The sequence below is a fragment of the Mobula hypostoma genome, chromosome 8 (assembly GCF_963921235.1).
Source record: "Mobula hypostoma chromosome 8, sMobHyp1.1, whole genome shotgun sequence".
Taxonomy (NCBI): domain Eukaryota; kingdom Metazoa; phylum Chordata; class Chondrichthyes; order Myliobatiformes; family Myliobatidae; genus Mobula; species Mobula hypostoma.
Window position 1 is genome coordinate 89,977,326 of NC_086104.1, and position 20,457 is coordinate 89,997,782.

The 20,457-nt window shown below is 42.2% G+C and overlaps 1 protein-coding gene across 9 annotated transcripts in view; it reads right to left on the bottom strand.

The window, feature by feature from the left end:
• Window positions 1–20,457, bottom strand: part of LOC134350711 (pleckstrin homology domain-containing family G member 1) — a 198,297-nt gene that overhangs the window by 21,649 nt on the left and 156,191 nt on the right. For all 9 annotated transcript variants that reach the window (XM_063056299.1, XM_063056300.1, XM_063056307.1 and 6 more), the window contains 9 exons: window positions 19,800–19,900; window positions 11,472–11,541; window positions 10,215–10,261; window positions 8,877–9,027; window positions 7,750–7,881; window positions 6,197–6,379; window positions 5,105–5,200; window positions 3,223–3,309; window positions 1,870–1,903 (listed from right to left, as the gene is read on the bottom strand). In XM_063056299.1, coding sequence (XP_062912369.1) covers window positions 1,870–1,903; window positions 3,223–3,309; window positions 5,105–5,200; window positions 6,197–6,379; window positions 7,750–7,881; window positions 8,877–9,027; window positions 10,215–10,261; window positions 11,472–11,541; window positions 19,800–19,900 — 901 coding nt within the window. The remainder of the gene's footprint in view (window positions 1–1,869; window positions 1,904–3,222; window positions 3,310–5,104; window positions 5,201–6,196; window positions 6,380–7,749; window positions 7,882–8,876; window positions 9,028–10,214; window positions 10,262–11,471; window positions 11,542–19,799; window positions 19,901–20,457) is intronic.

A 20,457-nucleotide genomic window follows, 5' to 3' on the forward strand; every position in this document is an offset into this window, starting at 1 on the left:
GGTTCTGCAGACAGTGAAAGCCTCGAGCTGGACGAACTTAGCAAGTCAGGCAGCATCTACAGGGAGGAATAAACAGTCGATGTTTCAAATCCCGATGAAGAATCTCAGTCCGGAACATGGACTGGTGGTACCGCCTGACCTGCTGAGTGCCTCCAGCTGGGATGTCTTTGCTCCCAATGTTCCCCCTACCAGTTTAGCTCAAACTGAGCTCGACCTCACCACAAGCTCTGGTGAGGAACATGCAAAACATTAATCAACTTTTAAACAGAATGAATAGAAAGGCTGTCCAACCATAGTCATTGTCAGATCGAATAAGAAAAGATGCTGTGACTTTCCCTACTGACTAAGAGGGAGACAGGACTCTCTCTCTTACAGGAGTCCTTCATGTGGGATCAACTAAACCTGCCACTCCTCCAAAATCAGAAGTAGACAACATTCTCACTCAAATACAGATTTAAAAGGGTTCTTTCAAAAGTGAGGACAGGAATGTGAAATATGGCGAATGCTAGAAAAACAGGCTCAGGAGGATCAACTGATTTTGGACCCAACGTTCTGCCACCAGGGTTATTTATGTCAGAACCTCTTTGATCAAGACCGATTACTATTACTAGTGACAGACTCTGATATTGTTATAGTTCCTGCCCTGTGACGACCATAATCTCTGATGGTGAACGCACGAGATTCTGCAGATGCTGGAAATCCAGAACAAAACATAGAAAAGGCTGGAGGAATTCAGCAGTTCAGGCAGCGTCTATGGAGGGAAATAAACAGTTGAAGTTTCAGCCATAAGTGTTTGGTGAACTTTGATGAAGGTTATTCATCGTCTAGGATATTCATATTACCATTTTGTGAAGCAAACAACCAGTGAGGGGAGAGAAAAAAACAGTCATTGCACATGGCAGCCAAGTATTGAAGACACCCAGTGCTGGGGGGAAAAGAATAATTAAGGCAATAGGCTGAATGACCACTATGTCAGGCAAAAACTTTCAATGGGCTGCAGCTCAGCAGAACAAAGACCTACAGAGTGGCTGGACCCTCTTTCCATACAGTTAGAAGCAATACGTCCACACTACCTGCTCTTAACTCTTTATAAATCTGTACCAGGTTTCCTCTTTGCTGAGCCCTGTGAACAGAATTCACTCACCTCTAAATTCTCATCCTCTTGTTTAGGTCTGCCCAAGTCTTGCCCCCTTTGGTCAAAACCACCAATTAGACATTACCATCCCCAGTCCTTCTCACTCAGTACAGCCCCTAAGCACCCTGCTCTTCTCCAACTCTTGGTCCTTGTGCAACCACCTTTTTTTCCCCACCCAACCCCTGGCAATTGCAGCTTCAGTTGAAGACTAAGCACCAAGCCACACAATTTAAACTCCTCCTTTATCCAAGTCCTCTCTTGTCCTGTCAGTCTTCCCAGCGTTTTCTTCTGCAGTTTGGCAACTACTTTGAAAATGTTTTCGGGATAAAATGCAGGCTGTTCGATATAAGCACCTGTTGTTGCTGAAGCAGGTTACCACAAATATGCAAAGAACAATGTAAAACCTAGAAGCAAGCAGGCTCATAAGGAGGAGACTAGAGCGACTGCTGGGACAAATGCTCAAAAAAAAAGGTGTGCAATATAGTGGGTAGTGTTTTTCGTTCAGCTGGAGTTCAACCAAGTATAACTAGATCTTATTCCCAAGGAAAAGATTTTCCAAAGAGTGCACCCTCATGTGTTCTGGATGGCTCAGCAAGGTGTGGGACTGTGTGGCAGTCCAGATCTGGCATAACGCAGATGGGAACACGTTTACCTTCAATGCATAGAGTAGGCCAATCAGTATTGAAATGAATTGGCAAGACACCCTCAAACAAAGCAAATCAAGCAATACTCACGGATAGCATCCATCTCCAGAATTGCTTGTTTAGCCTGCAAATAAAAATAATGATTCTTTAGCCATTGAACACAACCCAACCAGTTGCTGACGTCAGAAATGAGAGCAGCTGAAAGCAGCCCTGTAGATCCCACCCTGCAGAAACAAACAAGAGACGCGAGTGTTTGAAGTGGGTAAAAACAAGACTCGGGGAAACAAGACCAGTCTTGAATGAAGACAAAATAAGGTGAACAGCTTCAAAAACCATTTAAAAAGATCACAATCAAATTTAATTATTTTGCTTTATCACAACCAAGACACAAGACCAGCAACATTAAATTAATTATAAATCTGCTTGCTGACAAAGGCCTATAACTGGAGGTTAGAGCTGGGTGGATGTGGCAAATACATAATCCTATGTGGAATTGACTATGATTATGCGGGCTTCAAATAATTTGCCTTTGGCTGTGCAATTAACAGCCTTTATTTCACAAAATGGAAATGAACTAAGGTTCCAGAAAACATTTCTGAGTCTGTTCATACCCAGAACTTGCAGCTTTTGGTGCAAAGTGCATTTGATTCCCCCCACACCATAACTGGTCTGTGTGTGAACTGAATTTGTGGTCCCACCAGATACAAAGCAAGGATTCCAGACACTCTTCATCTGGATCAACCCACCATTTACAAATCACACAACACCATTTTTGCCTATTTTATTAATGGATGCTGGTGGAATCTGCAAAAGAACAAATACAATTGCTCCAAAGATAGTGGAATTTTCAGTGCCAATAAGCTCTGGTCATAATTATGTGCCAATATTCCCAACTATTTCATGTTGGTACAAAAGATCATTCTTGAGCACATTTTCTGTCACAACATTAAGTGGAATGGCCATCTTCCACAGATTATAACCAGATGTGTTCACCATATTGGGCATGTTCTTGGTTCTTGGATACACTGGTAGCCATGATCACATGATGAAGTGGTACCTGTACCCACATGCCTGACCAGGCTAGTTTCTTCTCCTGATGAAATTTCTTCAAATTTAGTTTAGTGGTGTCAGTCCCCACTGGGTTATAACAGAACAGCCCATGAACATGTTGCCTCAGCTGAATGTAGGTCACAGCTGACATACATCAAAGACTCCACTACACTAATTACAGGACAATTTTATGCCTTGGCTTATGTTAAGTTTGCAAGGTAACAAAGTGAAGTTATAAGCAATACCTCACTGTCGAACATACTAGGCACATTTACCGTTCTCGTGGTGTGTTTGTTGTCAAAACAGATGTTCAACTTTAAAAGTCCCATAAATTCTGGCCTAATTTTGCTCCTACGTCTCCCTAAAGCTAACTAGGGTAATCTGATTTCACACCTTGGCTGGGATCTTGGCTGGATGATTTTCAAGAATAAGCCTCTTCAGATGAAGAATCCAAAGCCTCTTGTCCTGCATTGACTTGGCCTGTAACAAGATGTGACAAATATAAGAGAATTTGAGATGTGACATCACATAGAAACACTTCTAGACAGAATCAAAATTTCCACTGCACCTTTTATAAAGAGTAGAACTTGGAACTTTTCAATTGACCACTTCTTCATTCTAACCCATCATAAACCCCACTAAAGTTCAAGACAAAGGCTAACATTTTGTTGAACAATGATCTCAGGGGATTGTAGAGTAAAGGTTAGCAACTGGATTTTGAGACAATGAACCAGAAACTAAATCAACTGTAATGTGGGCCTGAAGGACTAAATTCCCTGCTTTCATTCTTATGCAAATAGATTTGAACTTCAAAAAACTGTAAGAAATTGCCTGGTCCATTTCTGAAACCCATTCAGGGATTCCTTATCCACTTTATGAAGCATTGGTAGGTGAATCGACGTACTTTAATCTATATAAGAGGAATCTTTCTTTTTGGAATTATTACTATACAATATACAATTTGCGGAGGCCAGGTTTTATCCTCAATAAACACACCCAAAAAGTGCTGGTGAACGCAGCAGGCCAGGCAGCATCTATAGGAAGAGGTGCAGTCGACATTTTGGGCCTGGACCCTTCGTTAGGACTAAATGAAAGAAGAGATAATAAGAGATTTGAAGGTGGGGGGGGGATGGGGAGGTCCGAAATGATAGAAGATGGGGCGGTGGGCGGGGGAGAGATGGAGCCAAGAGCTGGAGAAGGGAGAGGATCATGGGACAGGAAGCCTGGGGAGAAAGAGAAGGGGGGAGGGTAGCCCGGAGGGTGGAGAGCAGACAAGGAGTTATAGTGAGAGGGACAGAGGGACAAAAAAGAGAGAGAGAAAAGGGTGGGAAAAAAATAAATAAATAAGGGATGGGGTGTGAAGGGGAGGAGGGACATTAACGGAAGTTAGAGAAGTCAATGTTCATGCCATCAGGTTGGAGGCTACCCAGACGGAATATAAGGTGTTGTTCCTCCAACCTGAGTGTGGCTTCATCTTTACAGTAGAGGAGGCCGTGGATAGACATGTCAGAATGGGAATGGGATGTGGAATTAAAATGTGTGGCCACTGGGAGATCCTGCTTTCTCTGGCGGACAGAGCGTAGGTGTTCAGTGAAACGGTCTCCCAGTCTGCGTCGGGTCTCACCAATATATAAAAGGTCGCACCGGGAGTACCGGACGCAGTATATCACCCCAGCTGACTCACAGGTGAGGTGTCGCCTCACCTGGAAGGACTGTCTGGGGCCCTGAATGGTGGTAAGGGAGGAAGTGTAAGGGCATGTGTAGCACTTGTTCTGCCCACAAGGATAAGTGTCGGGAGGGAGATCAGTGGGGAGGAATGGGGAGGACGAATGGACAAGGGAGTCACATAGGGAGCAATCTCTGTGGAAAGCAGAGTGGGGGGGGGGAGGGAAAGATGTGCTTAGTGGTGGGATCCCGTTGGAGGTGGCGGAAGTTACGGAGAATAATATGTTGGACCCAGAGGCTGGTGGGGTGGTAGGTGAGGACCAGGAGAACCCTATTCCTAGTGGGGTGGCGGGAGGATGGGATGAGAGCAGATGTGCATGAAATGGGAGAGATGCGAGAATTAAGCAGAGATGAATTAAGAGAGAATAGGAACTTGCTATTGCACAAGGTTCAGAGAGGGTAATTTTGGCTTCACATTCTTGCATAACACAACTATATTTGCTTCTAGAACACTAAGTTAATGACTGCTATTTTGTTTGTAAAACCAAGCCACCTTTATCCAATAGAACACTACTGGTTGTAGAAATTCATACATCAGAGATGATCCTACCTGTACTGTGTGCTGTACTTTGGGATTCTTGTAGTGGAAAACACTGAAACCAAGAGGCTCCTTTGGAATCACCTCCACAAGCATCAAATTACAACACTGAAGAGGGAGAGAACATTACAACTTCATTCAACCCGAGCTCAATCTGCCACTTAACACATTCTGTTAGCCTTCTTCACACACTAATGAACTTTAAATTGCACACATCAAGATCCAATAAACACCACAAAATCCAAACGTTATGTACAAACTGGTTTTATATTGTTCCTTTACCATCCCAAAATGCCATTAGGAATATTAATCAGGCTAATGTCAACTAAAAGCTAGGTGACCAGAAACTTGGCCAATTAAGTGGATTTAGTGTTTTGGGGAAAGGAGAGCTGGAGGTTCTGGGGGGAAGTACAAATGCCCAAAGGCTGCCAGTGCTGCAAGTGCAGAAGACCAAAACTAAATGATCAGAGAATGCTTTGGAATTGGTAATTACTGTAGATTCAAATCGTTGAGGGTGCAGTAAGCATTTTAACCCAAGGGTAAGAACCTTAAATGCGATGTGTAGCACAGCAGTGCAACCAGAAGAGCTGCTGCCTTGTAGCTCCACTAACATCTCCAATGCTGCCGGTGTGGTATTTGGGTTTCGCCTGCATGCTCCATTTTCCTCCCACATCCCAAGGCACGTGTAGGTTTGCAAGTTAATTGGCTGCTGTAACTTGCCCCTAGTGCAGGCGGGTGATAGAATCTGGAAAGAGCTGATAAGGATGTGAGAACAGATGACAGGAAAATTGAAAGGAATGGTATTTACAAGCTGACATGGATTCGTCGGGCCAAATGGCCTCTCACGACATTGTATGGAAATAGAGCCAATGAGTTTCCAGAAGATGGTGATAATTTGGAATGATCTAAAGGTTATGGATGATGTAGAACGGAAGAGCGAACAGAAAAGCTGAAAAGGGTTGACTTTATTGATTGATGTTGTAGATGGCTACAAAGACAACTTTTCAGAGGAGCTTTTCTGATTCACTGCTGTACTGTCAATAGCAAACCATAGCACTTCCAAGTAAATGCAAGTGACCCAGATAAAAATAAAACCGTCCTTACCAAAATATGAGCTTTATAGGCATATGTTTCTTCCCTTTTTTTAGTGATGAGAAGAAGCTTATCTAAAAGAAACAAAGTGCGTTCATTTTTGGCCCGCTGAAAGCGAAATGTTCCCTCCAAGACCAGTTCTCCATAGCTGGTCAAGTCTGGACCTTTCCAATTTGTCAGCAGGCTTTGAATCTCCTTAACAAGAACACAGATATACAGTCAAACAGCGGTAATGAAGCATTCATTTGATGCAATCAAAACACCCTTCTTGCCCTGTTCTATTGTTTAATAACATAAGCTGCATCTTTATGTCAACTACTTGCCTTGGTTCTAAGTTCCTTAAAGCCATTATCCCACTGAAATCCATCTTGCTCAGTTTTGATCTGCAACATTTTAACAATCTAGTTCCATTTTCCACAGCTTGACTGTTTTTGGATCGGGAAGTTTATTTACGGATGATTTGTCATTATGTTGATGAATGTCATCAAAACATCGAATGGACATACAGGAGACCACCTTTTGGTAGCGTAAACTCCCAAACCATGGAACATACCAACCCGCCCTGTGAGATCTATTGCTGGCAGGACCTTATTCTTCTACTTCACTTTGCAGGAAACCACAGGCGGATTAACCAACAAAACAGCATAGTGCAACACATTTTAATGACTCAGTGAAAAGTAAATTGTCAGTGTGAAGCAGCATTTGTTATTTTCCAATTAATAGTTATCTACTTCATACCTTAAGATTACACTCACTTGTCTGGGTTCTGACTAAAATGTGTCAATATAGAAGAACTACTAACTGTTTTTATATCATCCCTAATACAACCCCTTTAATATCTATGCTCATGACAAGACAAATTTAGTCTAATATGTACCCATAAAATAATCCGTTTTTTCCCCAACACACATCTTGGCAATTAGAACTTACATTAATACTAACAAAGGAGACATGAAGGCTACATTCTAATTACATGACAAACTCACCACATTATAATTATTATTTTGCTCCCTTGTTTTTAACTTGCTATTTACTCTTGCAATCTAACTGCACAAGTTACTCAAGTTGCTTCAGCAATCCTGTGACATATCCCTACCAGTTACTGTCTTGCGGAAATGGCCAACAAATTAGGTTAACTGTCTCTGGATTAAAAGTACCTCTCCTTATTTACCCCCTTTACTGCTCTCTCAGTCATCTTTACCCAACAGGTGCTCGAGAAGGGCAATTTTGGGTGGACTGGTTTACCGAGCTTTTGCAGCCAAATAGCATTCACAGACAACCGTCACCCAGGGGGAATTTGGCCAAACAGCAGTGAGTGTTTGGGTGTGCGTGTGTGGGGGGGGGGGGGAACAAGTTCATTTCCTCCTTAACCTGGGGAGGCGGGGGTGGACACTGAGGCTCACTACAGTTAACCGACTTCCACCCCGGATCACAGACAGAATCAAATCTTTAGCAGTAGGAGGAGTAACTACTGGTTTCCAGCACAGTGGAAATGGGCAATAAACCCTGACAGCAGCAACACCACCCTCATAGAATGCACGCTTAAACCCCGGTTGGTGACTCACCTGCAGCCGTACGGCGTGCTCGTGTTTCCTCTTCATGTCATTGATGTGCCAAGCTACCCTCTGCATTGTGTCAATGGCATCCTGCACCACATCATAGCACTCTGTGTCTTTCTCCAGGTGGCTCACTATTTCCTGACAACAATAGGCAAAAGGCAGAACACATCATGAAACAAATAAGAACCCACTGACTGCACAGTTCCCAGGCAATTCCAGCCAGGGTTGAGACTATTGCAACTGCCCTACTGAGTAGCTGTGGCCAGGCCAAAATGCAGGTTGACATCAACAACCCGACTGTGGTTTGGGTCTGGGGTTGAAAATGGTTATTTACGTGGGCAGAAATGGAAATCACAGGCTGGCAGCATTGATGGACTGACCTGCGTTTGGAGAACAGGCCCCTTAATGACCAATGCCTGCCATCAAATAGATTCTGCCAAAAATTATTTGCTTTCACAAAGATTATTCAGAAGAGCAGAAATCACTATCAAAATGTCTTTAAATGGAAAAATATGAAAAAAAAATCAATTTCTGATGTGGTAGTTAATAGTTTTTCCATTTCAAAAACAAAAGAACAAAAATGCCTCCCTATCTCCATGGACATAATGACACTTAAAAACATGACATTAATCTTCAAAAACAACTCAACTACACCGAAATAATCTCTTCCTGTCCAAAAATTTCACTGGTTCTGGTATCAGAGTTGGCAATAATTATTTTTAGTTTTTGAGCATGTTAATAAATAATTTATATAGCATTTTGGATTGGGTATTCTTTCTACCAACAGCCTGGCACACCACACGTTAAACATTTGTACCCAAAGGATCAATATCACGATTACTATTGGAATCAAACAGATGTAAAGGTCAATGTCCTGAACAGACAAGGTACAGTCATCCAACTAAGTTACACGGAGCTCAGTAAGTCTCTTGAACTATAAAAATTCCTGCCTCCTTACAAATTTTGCATCTTAACTAGACAAAGGAGGCAGCCAATGATTAATCTGGGCCAGGTACTTAAACCTTAATGCATATAATGACAAGGTAACATGAATGAAGGGCAGCATCAATATCCATTAAAATAATGCTCAATTGCACTGGATTTGGATCAAGAATGCCTGAGCAAACACTTACATGCAAGAGAAGATGGTATTTTAGGATGCGCTGCACAGGTTTGAGAAGGTAGGATCCCAGTGGGAGAGAGTGTTTCAAGGCCTCCTGTCGCTCTCTGAAGAACTTAGCCAGCACTTTGTTCCTCATACATTCAGTTAACACCGCTACGGATCTGCAGGTTACATAAAAGATCAGCGGCTCTGTCAAATCCACGTTCTTGTACAAAATATGGACTAATCTCAATTACTTTTGTGTTGAGTCATGATGCTGGATTGGCGCCTTCTAATGACATTGCATTTTTGCCTTAATACAGACTTTTTAAAAAAATTGATCTTTCCTTCAATGCTTAGTTTTGGCACGCAGCAGCAGATCGAAACATGGTATAATCTCTAGTATCATTTCTGCTCTTGGCAAAGAGTGCAACAGATCACTTATGTCATTGTTTGCTTCAGGTTCCGAATCAAATACAAATGCATGACTGGAAAATAGAATAATTCCTTTAATGTCCAAAAGCACATTTAAACATCTTGACAGAACTGAAAATTAATCACTTTTTTTAAAAAATAAAAAAAATTCATGTTGTTTAATTTGTATTTTTTTAAAAATAATTACGAGTGAGATAATGGTCACTGAAGCCCACAGCAGTCATTTAATGACCAGTGTTTGACCTTGGCCACCGCACGAGTTTTCCATGTTTCCTCCCAAATCCTAAAGACATGCTGGTTGTTAACTCACCACTATAAATTGTCCCTAATATTGATGGATAGCAAGAGGATAATTGGGGAGGGGAGGGGGGATGGGAGGAGGGAGTTGATAGACAGAACGGAAAAGTTTAAATAAAAGTGAGGGAATGGGATTAATAGAATTCCTCCCATAGCCTGCATAGTTTCAGTGGGATTCTCCCATGTCATAAGAAAAATATGCAACTCTAAAATCCAACTTCCAGATTCCATTATCATGCTGTCAGCTGACTGCCAGGTTTAGCTCCAGTGAAAATACAGAGAAACAAGTGAGGCAGCAAAGCTTCTGGTAGACTGCCCTGGAGAAATTGAATCCAAGAAAAAAAGAAACCAGAAAAAACAACACCATTTCTTCAAAAGCAACGGAAGCATTGCTCAAGTTACTGGATGTCTACATGGTAACTTGAAGGCAAATTTGATCTAATTGAGTAACTGGGAAACACAAGATTGCTTTTGACGCTGATTGAACAAATACCATCATAATATAAAATTGGGCATTATGTAAGACCAGCATTCACTAACAGCAGTTCCCCAAGGAACGGATGAAGTTACAACTTCCCTCTTAACTGACCATTTAATAGCTTTAGGTCCAGTCCTCACGTTAATAATGCAGACCTACCTGGGATAGTTGGTGCAATACTGTGTATAGATGTGGAACTCTTCACTCTGAAAGAATCAAGATTAATAAACACATCAGACCCTGCTTGTTCAGCAAATGTCCCAACATTAGATAGATTAGTACTGGCAGACCTGTGATGGGTTTCGAACACACCACCATCAGCGAAGACTGCACCACACCAAGGTAAGGCAGCCAGGGCCTCCGCAGTGCTGGACTTGGACAAGGTTAGTCTGCAGAGGCTCTGTTTCAATGTTTAACTGAAGTACTTCAGATGCTTAAATAGATCCCATGGGGGAAGGGAGAATTCCTTTCCCCTCTTTGGAGGGGAAATCCTGAACAGAGTTTCTTTACCTACGAATGAATGCCACAATGTTCAGGGTGATATCACAAGGTGCTGGGAAACACACACTTCTCCAAACACTTTGAGGGTAGGGGGTGGGCACATGAAAACACACACTTGAAAGAACAAGTTTCTGCTGGCTACAAGTCTCATCTGAGTCCAAGAAAAAGTCACGAGTTAACACCCGGATTTCAGATTTATAAGATGTAGCTCAACAGCTTTCTCACTTGTCTTAACTGGGACCACTGGAAAGTACCAAACAGCGTCAAACTCAGACAGCTTTATCCAGTACCCCGTGGCTTTGACATTGTTTCTCTACTATAATACCCTCAACTCAACAACGTCCCAGTTGATGTGATATTTCCAGAGATACTTGTTGAAACAAAAGATGTTGCCATTGTTTCGCAACCCAAAATAAATAGAATTGTAGTATATTAATACAAAGTTAATTTTGAATTAAACTCAGGTGATCCAAAGACACTCAGTTGGCCATTTCCTTCCCCAATGTGGCCAGGTGTGCCACAGTGAACAGCTACTAGTGCTCTAGGGACCCGGGTGTGATTCTGACCATGAGTGCCAACCATGTGGAGTCCACATGTGCTCTAGAACATCTCGTGTCCCAGTAGCATTCCAAACTCACGTTGGTTGGTTAACTGGCTGCTGACAGGAAACGAACCAAAGGAGGATTGATGAGCATGTGCAAAAGAGAGTAAGTTGCAGGGGTACGTCAAAATGAGAAGGCAATGGGCATTGATGGGATTCTTCCTCTGGAACCCAATTGGGTCAAACAGCCACCATGCTGTTCTGAAGATAGACAGGAAGCAAAAAAAAAACGTTGCAGTCTTACGCACACACAAAGTAAAAGTTGCCTTTCTTTCAAGCTTGCAAAGATACTCTGAGGCCATGGCAGCATTTACCTTTGCTACAAAACATTCTGCAATTGCAACTGGGTCGCTATCACAGCTCTCCAGGTCACGAAGCAGTTCACTGTAAATAGAAAGGAAAGACGCATTTTAAATAAATACCTACAGATCATTCCAGCATCTCCTGATCAGTAATTTATAACTCAGTGCCAAACTAGATGCTTGTAACATCATCTTAGAAATACAACTACAGTGCTTCTTATAACCTCAAGACCACATTAGTCTTCATGATCCTAAAATACTTTAGAAATATAGCATGTTGCAATGCTGTCCATCTGTAAACCATGTGCTGTTGAAGTAGGGCTATGATAACCAGTTATTTGAGACAAGTGGGAGGAGCGAAAGAGAAAGGGTCTCGACCCAAAACAGTGACTGTTTATTCATTTCCATAAATGTTGCCTGACCCGCTGAGTTCCTCCAGTGTGCTTCTCTGGATTTCCAGCATCTGTGTTTGAGAGAAATGTTAGCCAAAACACAGGAGGGAATGTCCCTGCTAAATACTATAGCACTTAAAGTTGCATTATATTCTATTCACAGCTGAAAACATGAAGCAGTCCACGCAGCAAAAAGTAGACAGCATTCATGCACGAGCTGTAAAGTAGCACGTAACATTTGCATCACAAGTTGCCAGTAATTACAAGAGTATCTAACCTCTTACTCCTGACAAAGAATAACAATGCCAATTTTCTCAAAATCCTGGGGACTGCTATTGACCAAAATTTAAACTGGATCAGCCACAATTTGAGTGAGCAGGTCTGTAGCTGGATATCCTACAGCAAGTGACATGTCCCATAACACCAAAGCCTTCCCACATCTATAAAAAGCACACGTCAGCTGCATGAGAAATTTGCTACAGGTTGAGGACTGCTTATCCAAAATTCCAAAATCCAAAAAGTTACAAAATTTTTTTGATTGGGAAAAAATCCAAAATCCAAACAACGCCGATTGTTTTTAATATATGTATCTTACATAAAACGTAAAGAAAGTAAAATACAAATACAGTGTACTGTAAACTTTTGATCAAAACACAGCATGGTAGGTGGAGACTGAAAGCCTGCCGTTGTTCAGCAGCTGATTCAGCTATTCTCCCAATGCTGCTGTGTTGCTCTGTTACCCTGCACATTATACTTCCATTTTATTGATGGTATGTAACAGTTTTTGTGTGATGAACAAGTGCAAGACAAAAACTGCTTACCAGTAGCACATAAATTCAGAGTGAGAAATGATGATGATCCCAAGCTATCTCATTATATATTCCAAAATCCAAAAAAAAATCTGAAATCCAAAGCACTTTCAGATAAGGGGTACTCAACCTATACTAACAACTTCAACAACCCCAGTGCCACACCAGTCAAAACATCCTCTTCAATGGTGCCCTTTCTACTACACTGAACCCTCATTCCCTCAACTGCAGAGTCTACCATCGACAAAATGCACTCTGGTTATTTGCCTCGGCTCATCCGACTGCACTTCCTATACCCATAACCTCTACCAGCAAGGATAGGGGGTAGCGGTGCACAGGAACAAATTCCCTTCCAAATTGTCCACTATCCCAACTTGGAAATAAATCCTGATGAAGGGTTTGGCCTGAAATATTGATCGTTTATTCTTCTCCACTGATGCTGCTTGGACTGCTGAGTTGCTCCAGAACTTTCTTTGTTGCTTTGGATTTTCAGCATCCGCAGAATCTCACTTTTTGGAAATAAATCTGCAATCCTTCATTACTGCTGGATCCAAGTCTAATTGGACACCACGGTGGCATAGTGCTATTACAGCTCGGGGCATTCCAGAGTTCAATTCTGATGCTGTCTGTAAGGAGTCTGTACGTCCTCCCTGTGGAATGCATGGGTTTCCTCCCACAGTCTAAATACATACCGGGGTAGGTTAATTTGTCATTGCAATTTGTCCCATAATTAGGTTAGAGTGAATCAGGATTGATAGGATGACATGGCTTGTTGGGCCAGAAGGCCGGCTCCACGCTGTATGGTGAAATAAATAAATCAATTAATCATTGAAGTCCCTATCCAGTTGCATTCATGGATTGTCCTCACTAAAGGATTACAATGGTTTAAGATGGCAAGCCACTCTCACTTCTTCCAATGTTGGCCTTGAGGAATTTCTACATTTTGATTAATATCACAATCCACAATTAATACTACCTAATTCAAATCAATATTGTTTACCTTCTAATTGATTAAATATTTGGTGAAGATAGATGGCACAGAGTATTCTAAGCAGTCTTGGGCCCCCTGTTGAAGAAAGGATGTGCTGACATTGAAGAGGTTTCAGAGGAGGCTCGCAACAATGACTCTGGGAATGAAAGGCTTATCGTATGAAGAGCAATTGATGACTCTGGTCCTTCACTCACTAGAATTTAGAAGAATGGGGAGGGGGGAATCTCATTGAAACTTATTGAATGTTGAAAGGCCTAGATAGAGTAGATAAGGACAGAATGTTTCCTATATTGGGGGAAGTCTAGGACTAGATGGTACAGCCTCAGAATAAAGGGATGTCCATTTAGAACAGAGATGAAGAGGAATTTCTTTAGCCAGAGGGTGGTGAATCTGTAGAATTTGTTGTCACAGGCAGCTGTAGAGGCCAGGTCATTGGGCGTACTTAAGGCGGAGGTTGATAAATTCTTGATTAGTCAGGGTGTGAAAGGTTACAGGGAGAAGGCAGGAGGATGGGGTTGAGAGTGAAATGGATTAGCCATGATGAAAAGGAGGGGCAGACTCAACAGGCCAAATGGCCTAATTCTGTTCCAGTGTCATGGTTTTACGATTAGCAATGTCTAGGGAAAAAAAACAAAAAGCCTGCATAAAGAGATCCAAGTTGGTTAGACGAGAGGGCAAAAAGTTGGCAAATGAAGAGTGTAATGTGGTAAAGATGAGAATCATCCACTTTGGAAAGAAAAAAGAACAGAAATCTGATGTCTAAACTAAGCAAGACCAAAATCATTGCATTAAGGAAATTGTGAGATGATTACTTGAAACATAGTGGACTATCTAGCCCCTTCAGAATCGTAGTCCTTTTTATTCATCTTGGTTACTCAGCCCTTAATGTTGGTCCTTCAGACAATAAAAAAAACCTACAAAGCTCTCTGCAACGTTTCATATCAATAGGTTTTTTTGAGAGATAACAAATAAAAGTGCTTCCCAACATTACCCTGAATGTCCCTGTTCTAATGTTAAGCCTGCATGCTGAAATTCTTCACAAGGAGATGGTGCCGACAGAAAAAACAAAATAATCAATGATTTTAGATCATACATTCCCTCATTTTCAGTATTTGGGAATAATCCAACCCCAGCATTATTCTGATAAACCTCTGCAGTACGCTCTCTTAGGCTAACATCTCCTTCGAGATGAACCAAAAACTCTCAGAGCCAATTAAAACCTATGAACTAAACATTGTTTCCATCCTTCTGCACTCTAGTTTGGCAGAACTTCTTCCACTCAACCATTTCAAAGTGATATCACAGAACATGACAGCACAGTGCAGGTCCTTAACCCCCCATATTGTGTTGACCTTTTAATCTACTCTAAGATCAATCTAACTCTTCCCTCCTATGTAGCACTCCATTTTCTTTTACGTATCCCTCTGCCCATCTAAGAGTTTCCTAAATGCATGCCCCTTATGTATTTGCCTCTACCACCACCCCTGGCAGGGCTTACACACACACACACACACACACACACACACCACTCTGTGTACAAAAAAACTTCGGACATCCCTCCTGTATTTTCCTCCAATCACCTTAAAATGAAACCTCTTTGTATTTGTGCATTATCCATGCCTAGCCCCCAAAAGCTCAAGCTTATTTTTGACCAACACACATCAAAGTTGCTGGTGAATGCAGCAGGCCAGGCAGCATCTCTAGGAAGAGGTACAGTCGACGTTTCGGGCCAAGACCCTTCGTCAGGACTAACTGAAAGAAGAGATAGTAAGAGTTTTGAAAGTGGGAGGGGGAGGGGGAGATCCAAAAATGATAGGGGAAGACAAGAGGGGGAAGGATGGAACCAAGAGCTGGACAGTTGATTGGCAAAAAGGATACCAGAGGATCATGGGACAGGAGCCTCCCCCCCCCCCACCCCATACTCCATCCATTATTTATTTATATACACACATTCTTTCTCTCTCTCTCTCCTTTTTCTCCCTCTGTCCCTCTCACTATACCCCTTGCCCATCCTCTGGGTTTTCCCCCCCTCCCCCTTTTCCTTCTCCCTTGGCCTCCTGTCCCATGATCCTCTCGTATCCCCTTTTGCCAATCACCTGTCCAGCTCTTGGCTCCATCCCTCCCCCTCCTGTCTTCTCCTATCATTTTGGATCTCCCCCTCCCCCTCCCACTTTCAAACCTCTTACTAGCTCTTCTTTCAGTTAGTCCTGATGAAGGGTCTCGGCCCAAAACATCAACTGTACCTCTTCCTCGAGATGCTGCCTGGCCTGCTGCCTTCACCAGCAACTTTGATTTGAATTGCTTGAATTTCCAGCATCTGCAGAATTCCTCGTGTTTGCGAGCTTATTTTTGATATTTTCTTCATTTGAAAAATAATCCAATCCTTCAATCTATAGTGTCTTTCCTAATACATGGACAACCTACAGTTAGTACGGTGAAGCAGTGAAGTGCCACCATAGTGAAATACCAGTTGTCTTTATAAAATCTACAAGTCTATTAACAGGGGAGGAGAGCCTAGCTCAGCATCTTCGCCCAGGCCAGGGGTTTTACTCATATTTTTCTCTTCATCTCCCGCCAAACAAAAGCCCCAAGCCCAATCTTACTGTCCCTCACCAAAAACCTTCCCTCAGTTCTACCATCCTAATTGGTTGGCACACATTCCTCATCATTACTGATCTTCAACAATAACCCAAGCAGGCTGAAAGCAGAACAGACTGCTCTGACAGAGCTGCTAAATGAAATGCCTGCAGTATAACAGTAAAAATATGAACCAGGGCATTACAAGTGCATTGAGAAATTGGTAAAAGGCTCATATCAGTGGCAGCCTCCCAGATAACCTAGACCCCCTGAAATTCACATACTGAAAAGTCCACAGACGATGCCATCTCCCTTGTGTTACATTCAACTCTCGATCACCTCAACCATAAGAATACATGTCAAGATGCCACCCATCGCTCTGACTTCAATACCATAATAACTGATAAGCACACCACTTGACTCTTGGACATGGCACCACCATCAGGAACTGGCTTCTGGACTTGCTGACTAGCAGATCTCAGTGTGTGAGAATCGGCTGTAACATTTCATCCACCCTGATCCTCAAAGCTCGTGCTCCCCAGGGTTATGTGCTCAGTCCCCTGCTTGGCTCCCTCTACATTCACAAAGGTGGGACCAATTAAGCACCAACATGATCTTCAAGTTTGCCAGTGACCACCTCTCCTATAATCTGGATCAAGATCTGGATCAAGAATAATGATGAGATGGAGTACGGTAAAGAGATTGCAAACTAGAGTTAAAGTCAGCCCACCATGAATACTTCCATCTATAATCTATGATGCTTTGTTACTATTTATTTGTCCAATACACCAACTGCTGAACAACCATCTTTGTACTGTTGGCCAACTTGCATCTATCATTTCAAGTCATTTGTGAATAGATTGAAAAGCTGAGCTTCCAGCACAGATGTCTGACGAGACCTAATCAAATTGGTGAATCAACCCATTCCTACCAAATCTTAGTTTTCATCCCAAGCCATGTCATTACTCTGGGAGCCAGGTTTCTGAGGAACTGTTTGTTACTATTACATTGGAGTTTGCAGGTTGCAGAAAACTTTAACAAAATGTTTGATGGAAATGCAAATGTAAACCTATCCTGAAAGAATCTAAACTGTCTGCAGCTATTACAACTGCTCACGTGTGTGCTTTCCAAGCTGTGCTCTGAATTATAACACGATTTATATTGGTGGAATCAGGTACCACTGAGTCTGTTATTTCATGTTCCAGCCGTCTTCGCTTCTGCATGTCTTAACATGTGCGAGACAGCAAAAACCTTTCGTTACTTTCAATATCCGTTTTATCCTGTTCTCTCATCCAAATCAGAAAAATGCAAATCCATTCCTCATTCCAGGAGTCTTGGATGCCTGATGCAGGTTCATATAATCGTGTCGCAGTGAGGAAATACTTCAGTAGTAGGAAAAGAATTCTTTACAAAAGACCTTAATCTGAAAGACAACTGTTCAATGTTCTACAGGTGAATAGCATTAGTTCAAATTAACATTATGGTTGGCACAGGTATTATGGGCCAAAGGACTTGTTCCTGTGCTGTACTGTTCTATATACACAAGGAGATGTAAAATATCCCACAAACCCATCCACCCATGGAACACCATTGTCCTTGACCCGTATGCTCTACCTTGAATACTGTCGCTTACTGTGGTAAGGCTGTCCAGGGTTCGGGATTCACAAAGATGTCTGAATATGCAGTCTTGTTGGTTGACAAATGCTCCCATAGCAAATATACATTTCTACATAAGTACATACCTTCACCTTAAAAAGTTGAAGTAAACATGCAATGTAAACATCAAAATTGTATTTAAACCACCCGCTGCTAACTTTACTTAAAGAGGAGAAAACCTCGATACAATGAGTTCAGCTATTCCAAAGAGAATTCTCCCGCCATACCTCCTCCCAAATGCCTGCTCGTGCTGAATAAATACCTCTCACACTAACAGCTCCCATCTCCATGCGCCTCATTCTTCAATCTCACAAATAGGCCAACACCATGAATTCAAATTCTCAGCAACTTAAAGATTTGGAATACACTGTGAGAAAGGTGGTAGAGTGAATTTAACAGCAGCTTTTCAAAAAGAGATTATGTCATTTTCAACAAGGAGCAGGGAGAGTGGGGAAAAAGGCAGTGGAGTAGGACTAATTAGTTAGTTCCTCCAAGGAACCAACACCAGGCCAGCTGGCTAACTCTAATCTATCAATTTTAATGAAATGAAATAATAATTGTTAACATACAGCAGTGTGTTGAAGTACAGACCCTTCAGCCTAAGATGTTGTGCCAAACTTTTAATCTACTCCAAGACTAATCTAACCCTTCCCACCCACATATCCCATCATTTTGTTTACATCCATGCACCCAAGAGTTTCTTAAACATTCCTTATGTATCTGCCTCTACCACCACACCTGGCAAGGGGCTCCATGCACCCATCATTGTGTTTAAAAAAAACCTACCCATGACATCCCCCTACACATTCCTCCAAGCACCTTAAAATTATCCCCCTCATGTTAGCCATTACTGCCCTGGGCAGAATGCACTGCTGTCCACTCTGTCTCTGCCTCCATCAAATCACCTTTCATCCTACTTCACTCCAAAGAGAAAAGCCACCACTCGTTCAAGCTCTCCTCATATGACAGGATCTCTCATCCAGGCAGCATGTTGGTAAATGTCCTCTGCACTCTCTCCAAAGCTCCACATTCTTCCTATGATGAGGCATCCAGAACTGAAGACAATATTCCAAGTGGGGTCTAACATGTTCTCAGTAATATTTTTATTTGCAAGTTAATGAAGTTGATTCTAGGGTTGTTGTTACAAAGCATTTTTAAAAAATGTAGAACTAGATGGGGGACAAAACGACATCATCCTTCGGAACCAAGGCATCACCGAGAAAGCCAGCATTCATCAACCTGTCCTAAATGCCCTTAAATGTAGTATCTTGTGATACCATTTCGATGCCTGTGAGGTTCCCAGGCCAGACTGGATAAGGATGGCAGCGTTCCTTTCCTGAAGGAACACTGGTCAACATTGTTGATGAAATTTCTATCAATAGAATTGCCACAGGTGATGTGATGGGATTTGACCAGCCTCTGGATTGGCTGGGCTAAGCTGTCACTGCATCCAGTAAGAAGTGACAGAGTGGATAGGGCAAACAGCCACAATACAGTTCAATTTCACAGCTCTGTCTACATCCTCCATCTACACCTTCAATGATCCTTGCTCTTCTTCACGACAGTGCTTTTCCCATTCTCTCGCTTTCTCCACGTTAACATTTGACACTGAGCTAAATTAGAAGCAGCTGTTTAGTAAAAAAGTGTTTTAGTAGCTACTTTGAAAAGAAGAAAGAAGAGCCAGAGTGGTACAAGAGAAATGACCCCAGAACATTGGGCTCTGCTTGTCTGCCTTTGGTCGAGCAATGAAAAATCAGGACCTTTTCAAAATTGGCTGAATAGGGTTCTAACATTTCAAATCACATCTCATTTGGGAGGAAAATGGCAGAAATAAACAGTTTCTATTTCGGTATCCTTGAGCCAATTCACCAAAAGTATAGAAGACAGAGGATTTATTACACCAGGACCAGCTTACCTGTTGAAGCGGTAGATGTCGCCAATATTCCCAAACAAGGCCAAGCGGTCTTCTGTCCCCAGGGGGAGCCTTGATTGGTCTGTGATACAGTTAAGATAGTCCTAAAGAGCACAAGACCAACATATTAACACAAAGCAAGAAACAGATGATAGCATCATCCAGCACTAACCTTACAATGCTTTCTATACACCTGGATTCTATCACATTCCCTTAACAAATGGGAAATAAACTTAAACTTCCTTTTATTCTCCACCTGCCCCTTCGGATCAAGAGTGTTTTGTCCTTCTACTCCCATTAGAAGGAATCTCAAACATCAATTATTGGAACCAGTTTCAAAACTCAATTTCTGAAAATGACCATTTTGGGTCTAAGAATAAAATTCCTGGAATAAGCTCCATTATGGCCACTAGCCCCCCACCCCACCACCGCCCCCCATCCCCAGCATTCAGGACGTCTTCAAAAAGCGATGTCTCAAAAAGGCAGCATCCATTATTAAGGACCCCTATCACCCAGTATACGTCCTCTTCTCATTGCTACTAATAGGGACGTGGTACAGGAGCCTTGAAGGCACACACTGATTCAGGAATCACTTTTTCCCTCCACCATCAGATCTTTGAATGGACATTGAACCCATGAACAGCAGCTCACTACTTCCCCC